Source organism: Corvus brachyrhynchos, unplaced genomic scaffold, assembly GCF_000691975.1.
Source record: "Corvus brachyrhynchos isolate BGI_N302 unplaced genomic scaffold, ASM69197v1 scaffold281, whole genome shotgun sequence".
NCBI lineage: Eukaryota > Metazoa > Chordata > Aves > Passeriformes > Corvidae > Corvus > Corvus brachyrhynchos.
The window spans coordinates 380,475-388,395 of record NW_008236509.1 but is presented as its reverse complement, the minus strand read 5'-3'; the positions used below and the strand labels follow the sequence as shown (position 1 = coordinate 388,395).

General features: G+C 48.4%; 1 protein-coding gene across 4 annotated transcripts in view; it reads right to left on the bottom strand.

Annotated features, from left to right (window-relative positions):
- PLCB2 (phospholipase C beta 2) overlaps positions 1 to 7,921 on the bottom strand; it is a 44,871-nt gene that overhangs the window by 16,267 nt on the left and 20,683 nt on the right. For all 4 annotated transcript variants that reach the window (XM_017726297.1, XM_017726299.1, XM_017726298.1 and 1 more), the window contains exons 7-14: positions 5,910 to 5,985; positions 5,451 to 5,551; positions 4,974 to 5,140; positions 4,637 to 4,783; positions 4,311 to 4,468; positions 2,339 to 2,421; positions 1,884 to 1,968; positions 565 to 736 (exon numbers count right to left, since the gene is read on the bottom strand). In XM_017726297.1, coding sequence (XP_017581786.1) covers positions 565 to 736; positions 1,884 to 1,968; positions 2,339 to 2,421; positions 4,311 to 4,468; positions 4,637 to 4,783; positions 4,974 to 5,140; positions 5,451 to 5,551; positions 5,910 to 5,985 — 989 coding nt within the window. The remainder of the gene's footprint in view (positions 1 to 564; positions 737 to 1,883; positions 1,969 to 2,338; positions 2,422 to 4,310; positions 4,469 to 4,636; positions 4,784 to 4,973; positions 5,141 to 5,450; positions 5,552 to 5,909; positions 5,986 to 7,921) is intronic.

Here is a 7,921-nt window from a genome sequence, read left to right as displayed (position 1 = left end):
TGCTGCAGGCTTCCCTCACACTCAGGAGTGACAACCACTGGGCTGTTTCTCCTCCAAGATCACACATATTTGTGGGAATAAATGTCCATTTCCAGGTGTTCTGCAGCAGTGCTCACCTTGTCCTCACATGACTTCATGTGCTCTTACCATGACAGGGTCTGTTCTACCACAGGGGCCTTGAGGCCAAGAGGTGACAGGAAGGGAGGAGAGAGGGGCTGAAGGTTTTATGAACCTCCAAGACCCTCACGGTGAAGAACTAGGCTGTGGTGAATTTGTGGTTATCAGAGAGCTACAAGTAGTAACAAATTATTCCCCTTCTCTCAACCCAGAAGCCAGCATGTATCAGTGAATCACTAAGGGATGATGGGCAGGGTGTAAACGATTGTCACTTTTGGTTGGACTAAGTGCTCAAAGTATTATGAAGATTTCATTTCTCTTCCAATTTTATGCTGCTGCTTGGGATAACTGATTTAATGACTAGTGCTGTCTCGCCCCAAGCTCATACTGGGTGATTTGGAAGCTTTACCCATCAGTTTTATTAGTCCCACTTCCCTTCAAACATACCAGTATCTTCAGCATCCACAGAGGTTGGCTGCTCAATGGTTTCTGGTTCCACATTCCTCCCTTTCTTCAAAGAGGTCTGCCTCTTCCCAGACATAGATTGATTCTTTTTGTTTTTAATCAAGATTTTCCTTAAGAGATCCTTAGGACTTGGCAGAAGAACTCCTGGCTTCAGCTGCAACAGATAAACTTCATCACAGAGAGAATTCAAACACTCACCTCTCCTGTGCCAGCACAGACACATTTCTTACTCACTGTACACCTGATTTCCTCCATCTGCCAGCATATCCCACTAGATTAATGCAGATTTTTCCTAAGATTTCACCTGTGGTTTCAGACCAGCATTTTGCACCTCTCAGGCTCTGCCATGCTGCCTAGCCACCCATCTTGCTAAAAAAACACCTACACGGCCTGAAGGCATCTGCATACCTCTGGCTTCACATTCCACCTACTTCTCTCATTATCCCAGATCCTCAGTCCCTCATCAGCACTTGGGCCAGATTTAAACATTGCCTGCAGCAGATTTAAAAAAAGATCCCAGAGGAGGTGGCTCAAGACAAGGACATGTGACAGACTGCACAGACAGCAAAGGCCTGTTAATAGCTTAGCTGATCCCTTGAACTGTTTCCCGCCTCATCCCTCTGTTCCTATTGCCTGGACATGGGGCTGGACAGTGGGCAGCTGCTGCTGGCTCACTGCTACTTACCAGCTCTTCTTTGGGTCTCAGTACTTTCAAACAGATGCTTGGGCCAGCTGTCCCTCCTCTACACACCCCAAGGACCTGCCTCATGCCCTGCAGAACACAGGCCCTGCTCAGATGTTCAAAACCATGTCCCCTGGCAGGGCAGCTGTAACACCAACATGATCAGGGAGCACCAAAGGTGTCACTGGGCCCACAGAAATACCTATTGTACAGGTAAGATGAAGACTAGGGTCAAGCAGATGGGGAGATTTCCTCAGTTATTTCAAGCACATGGCACTGACCTGCCCACCTATGCCTGGAAGGGAATATTTCCAGGCTAGAAGCAGGATTAGGCCCTTGCTCCCATTTCCAAGTGCTAGCAGACAGAGCTGGACCAGTGCCATGTACAGAACACACCTGGAACCACTGGTACATCCTGGCCAGCCAGAGCTCAGTGCCCAGAGCCTGTGGGGTGATAGTATTAAACCAGAAAACCTCTGTGACAGAGTCTTCCACCCATCCCTATGAACCAGGATCCATGTCCATGGCATTGCGCTCTTGTGGCACCTCCCAACACCAGGAGTGACCAAGTTTTCCAGAAAGGCCTCCCCAGTGCCCTCCTGCCCCAGCTCCCTCGTACCGGGTACTTCTCCAGCGGCTCTGTCAGCAGCATGTCTCCAAAAATGGTTCGGCAGTACTCGGCCATCTTTGCCTGCTGCTTGGGCCTAGGAGAGATTAGGCAGGAATGAAGAGGAAAGCAAATGCCCAAATCCAGAGTTTGGCATGAACAACCACCTCGAGATCCATGTCCTCCACCCACAAAACCATCTCAGCTATGCAGATGTTGAGGTCCCATTCCCAAGCTAACTCCCATGCTCATACTCTGCAACTCCAAGGTAAAAGCCTGCACAACTGTGATCATTCCACTCTGCAGGTTAAGGCTCATCTTTCAGCTCTAACCCACCTCCAGTTGCTTCAGAAACCTCAATTAATGCTTCACTTCAGCTCAGCACTTGCCTAAAACCCAACAGCCCATGCCAGTGTATTTTCTGCTCTGGACACAGCAGGCAATTCTCCCAATCACCAGATACTCACGAGTCCACGTGGTTCTCGAAGGACAGGATCACAGGGTACGGAGATGTTTTAAAAGCACTTTCTGCAATGGCCTCGATGGCATCCTGAAGGAGAGGCCATGGTCAGAGAGAAGCTCAGCACTCAAGAACAGACACACAGCTGACCTCCCACTGAACGGACTCCAAAATTGTCTCTCAGGAGCTCCTTTCAAAGTCACTGAACTTCTCCCAGTAAGAAGGTGAGAAGTGTCATCTTTTTCACACCTGCCCAGATTCCCAGCTCCAGGGGATCCATGCTGAGCTAAACTCAACAGCTTGCAACAACACAAAGCTGAAGATACAAGTAGGCGAGTTTTTGGTCTTGCTGCATAGGTCAGTGTACACATCACTGCATGTGAGAGCATCTGGCCAGAAGGACAAAGCCCTGCCTGAAGCACCTTGAACTGGCACAGAAAGGTGTGTGCAGCACCAGATTAAACCACTGCAAACTCTATCCATACTTACCTCTGAACCTGCCCAATTTTCTATCATTATAAGCAGCATTTTCTGCTGCTTATAAAGCCCTTTTGCCTGGCAGCAGAGAGAGATGGAGTGTTCAGTCACCAGCTGTGCTGACATTTCAAATGCTAATACCATGGAAACCTTCTCAGCATTAATGATGTAAGAAAAAATATTAATATTTTCCCCAAGCCCCTGTTAAACTGCCACAAACTTTTCACTATTTTCCCTTCTGGTGCTGCTAATTGGTAAAGAAGTACCATTTGTTCCTTTGCAATTACAGTCCCCTGGTCATCCCAAATCATGGATCAGCCATGACCTCAGCAGGAGGGTGGCTGCTCCTCTATGGACCACTGGGAGTCTGTCACAGAAGCCTCAAGGCTCTGAGGAGAAGCCTCAGACAATGCTACTAAAAGGCCACAGGAATTGCAGTAGAAGGAAGGACTATGTGTTATGTAAAATCAAAACCCAGCACATGCTGTGTTAGCAGGTTATAATTTCCTTGAGGACTGGTCCCAGGTTTCAGCAGAACTCTGCAATTACAGCAGCTACAAATGCCATTATTGCTGTTCTATCTGCAGTGAACTGCTGTGCAAAAAGCAGCAGTGATACCACAAGGCTTTGGAAATTACTGAGTCTGAGGATGACAATACCTCTGACATTAAGGACTGGTTTGGCTGGTTGCTTCCTCCCCTCCCCACCCCCCGCCTAAATATTTTAGTAATAGTGAAGTGTGGGAACTGGGGGAAGATACAGAAGAAAAATACAGAGCTGGGAAAAACAATCTAAAGAGCCTCTACCTGTTGGCAGCAGCTGTAAAGGAGTGCAGAAAAAAAGTCAGTGTGATGCCTTTATTTGTAACCTGCAAGCTGTGAATAAATGCCCTGTACTGCCTGGCTTTGTGCTATGCTTCCAAAGCCTGGGAGCTGAATCCTCAGGGAAGCCAGCTGCTCCATAGAACACATTCCAACACTCGGGTCATCAGGAAGGAATTGAACCCTATTCTTCCAAAAGCCTCCACTGGAGGCTGTCAGCCATATAAACCTGCTGCAGACAAGAAGATAAACTCATTTTAACTGTGTGTTTTCCAAAACCCATCCTGTTTGCTCCTCTGATGTGCCTCTATCTATAAATCCATCAGCCTCATGCCACATCCTGTCCATCCATCCTGTGACACAGCCATGTGTACACAGACACCTCTGCTCAGCCATCTCTCCGTGGCTTCTGCCTGACTTCCCACATTTCCCTCATTCATTCATCCATCTTCATCCAGGTATCAACCTCTCTGCTATTCCTCCCATACCAAAAATGTACAAACTCCAACCTAGTGCTTATCTGTTCGCTTTTCCTTCTACCCACACATTCATTCACTTATCACCTCGCCATCAATCTTTTCCTTTCAAACATCTTTGCCCTCAGCCCATCCCTCTGGCTCCCTCAGCAATCAGTCTAAAAGCAGGCAGGGGAAAGCATCCATGGAGAAAGCTCTTCCCTACCTTGAAGAGGATCTCAGTTGTCATGGTGAAGCCGTGGGTGATGATGGGCTCCTCATCCGGGGGCCGGCCCTTCCAGCAGTCCAGCTCCACGCAGCGGCAGCCGGACAGGAGTGTCTGGCGGTACATTTCGGGAGAGGATGTCCCAGAAAACTGCCCAGCTGCAGGAGAGAAGGTCAGCATTAGCTACTCACACGGGACAGCTCCTGCTCAGTTGCAGGGTGACACTTCTTCCTGTCACACAGCATTTAGAGTCAGCACAGCCCTCAAAACCCGCAGGGGGCACACATCTGCCCGGCTGATTGTGCCCTCCCCGATCCCGGCAGTACCTGTCAGATAGGTGTTGTGTGAGGAATTGATGTAGTAGTGCGAGAGGGGCTGGGTCATGTCTTGGTACAGCATCAGCTTGTCCAGCACTATCAGGTTGTTCTCGGGGCCACAGAGGAACCAGACCATCCCCTCTGGAGACAGCTGCCCTGCACAGCGAACACAGCTGTTAATGGTCCCCAAATAGAACAGTTCTGGCGCCTCTTTGGAAGTGCAACGCAAGGAGTTGCGGGAACCAGGCTGACTGCTCTCCTGGGAAGCAGGATGGCAGAAGGCATGAGATCTTCTGCTCTTTCATCCCACCCCTACAGCAAGAGCTTTGGGCTGAACAAGACTCACCTCTCTGGATGTTAAACCCGCTAGGCTCATACTTCTCTATCAGGCTCTGCACCTGCTCAGGTTTGGCTGGTGGGAAGAGGATGTCATTGAGGCGAGTGTCACGCTGCTTCTTGTTGATGAACTTTGCCAGGTGCTCTTTGGTCATGTAGGGCTTTGCTTTTAGATGGCTGAAGTGAGAGAATCACAGTGGGGGGCAGAGGTAAGGCCTGGCAATTACTGAGGAAATCTTTTCACATAGGAGATGTTGATCCTTCCTCAGGCTGATCCTCCCTCTGGGCCCATGTATTTCAGGGTCCTGTAGCACAGTGAGGCCTCATCCTTTTCATTCAGGCTGTGAGTAAAGGCATTAAGTGACCTGGCATCCTGCCCTTCTAAAGCTTACGGCCAGACAAACCACATGGCATTAAATGCCCTCCTTTCTGTCTATCTTTTGCCACAAGAGATCAAGTTCTGAGCTGTGGCTTGAGGGAAACTTACTGTGAGGTAAATATCTCATCAATCTCAGGCCGCGGACACAGATTCATGAGGAACGTCTTGTACACAGACTCTGGGAAGTCCTCAGGGTTGATAGCATCATTCTGAGAACGCAATGAAGACGTGTTAGGACCACAAACCTGTGACAGCTCTTACCTGTCACTGAACACCCACAGCTCAGCACTTGGCTGTGACAACCCCAGCAAGTGACAGGAACATCTGCCCGGGCATTGCTGCTCCTTGTGCCACACAGGGCAAGTGCTGGAGTCACAAGTGTTACTGAAAGACAGTCAGAACTGATGCCAGCAGGCCAAAGTTAAGGCCTGGCAGTGGTAGAGTAAGGTAAGCAACTGCGAGCATCTCAGCTGATGGTTTTTCACAGCCAAGGGCATCCCAGTCAGGGCAGGGAAAATGATCCTTCTCAAGCTCATGAGACTTCTGGATATCCAGAGAAACCCTTACCTTGCCATTTGGCAGATGACAAGCACTTAATGCTTCTTCCACCCTCTTTTTGTCTGCAGGGAACATCTGAAAAATACTGACCAGACAGGCAAACGAACATCACCATGGAGCAGGAGGAGGTCAGGGGGCTGGAGCTGTGGGCAGTGCAAGACACTCCAAATGCACAGCAAGACAACTGTAAGCATGAACCAGCAAGGACAGACAGGGTTTCTCCAGGGGAGTAACTGAGGGACCGAGTTTGATAAACCTACACAGGAGTTTTTGACTGCTGATTTAAAGCAGAAGTTCTGTATTTCTGCTATGGACTCTGTTAGAGCCCTGTCACTCAAAATCCCTCTCCCACCCTTTCCTACCCCTCTTGGAGGTGCTTCCCATGGTACTGTGGAGAAGCAACAACAACTGAACTTTCCCTCCTCTCAGAACATCCCTGTCAACAGCACCATGGTCTCCTCCATGGATAAATCCAGCCTCAGCTCTGTTAAGCTCCTGGAATCACAGGTGCTCATAGCAAACAGGGGAACAAGGAGAGCCCTGTACTGCCAGGTGGGAGTGGCTGGGGGGGACTGCAGCAGCTCATGCAAACCCTGCCCTTTGCAAGGCAAAACTGCAGCAGCCTTGGTGTGATTCCAAAGGGATTTACATATTTAAATGGAAAGGCAAATGCTCGTGGAATTTTCAGAATTTTCAGGAGTTTTGAAAGCCTTACATTCACCTGCACCTGGAGATACTGAGTATTTTTATAAACCTGGTTCTTAATATGGACTATTTTATGGTCTGCATTTTTACCATTCTGCAAGAAATGGGCACTGAGGAGAGGTACATCCTGTATCAGATTTTTTTTCTTGCTTATTTCAGAGGAATAAGCCGGTTTCTCCCTGCAGCAATGCTACCTTGCTTGCATTTTAAAGATGAATTCAAAGCACTCTTCCCTAGTGTGTTATTCATTACAGACCTACACATTTTTAACAGCCCTTTGATGAATACTCTGGTTTCTGACAATGAAATTCTGCTGGTTGGTGGTTTAGAAAACAAATAACAAAAAATGTTTAGTGTTGAATAAAGCTCAGCCCTCCAGGAGCCCATTTAGTCAGCACAGCCCTAATCCAGCACAATTCTACCTTACAACACACCCTGGGGCCTGTGTTTATTTGGGGTGATTAGTGCTCACCTCTTGTGATGCTGTAACACAGCACAGACCTAGAGCAGAGTGGTTCAAAACTTCCCAAACGCACTGTCTGCAGCTCCTTATTCTTAAAACAAAAGGTAATTTATGGACCCAAAAGGGAATTCAACATGGCAGTGCTGCCTTTTGTCATTCTATGAACTAAATCAACACAGATGAACTGAAGGACCAGCCCTGGAGCAATTTTACTTGGGAAGACACTGAATGGCACAAAATCAATTCCAGATTCATGCCACATAGTGCAGGGGAGAAGAGTTACAGGCTGGGCTTTGCTTCCCATTCTAATGAAAGCCCTACCTGATGCACAAGGCCAAGCTGGGGACAGGGAAGGACAAATCTCCTTCTGTTCTGCTCCTAAACCAGCACTAACACTGGCCCAGAGGCTGCTTCACTCTCATGCACATCCAGAGTGAAGGCTGAGGAACAGAGGAAATGGGGAAGGACTGGAGTGGCCACACAGGGAGAAAGCAGACAAAAAAGAGCAAGGGAGCCCTGCTGCAGGTGAGGTGCAGAGTCCAGCAAAGAGCTCTCCAAATACAGAACTCCTTACAGGAAAGGAAAACAATCCTACACCTCATCCACCTTTCAGCTCAGGTTTGCAAAACAATCTGTGATCAGAATTTTACCAAAGTTACTTCGTTTTGTTGATTTTTTCTTGGCAACAGCCAGGAAGAGATATCTGTGGCTATTTAAGCCATTTCTTGCTGTAGATGAAGGCCACAAAGTCTCCTTTCCAGACTCAAATTATGTGTCACCTAGGTGCAGCAGGAGCCCTTCCATGGCCTGGACACAGAGGGAAAGTTCTCTGACTCCTAGGTGCAGGAAGAGC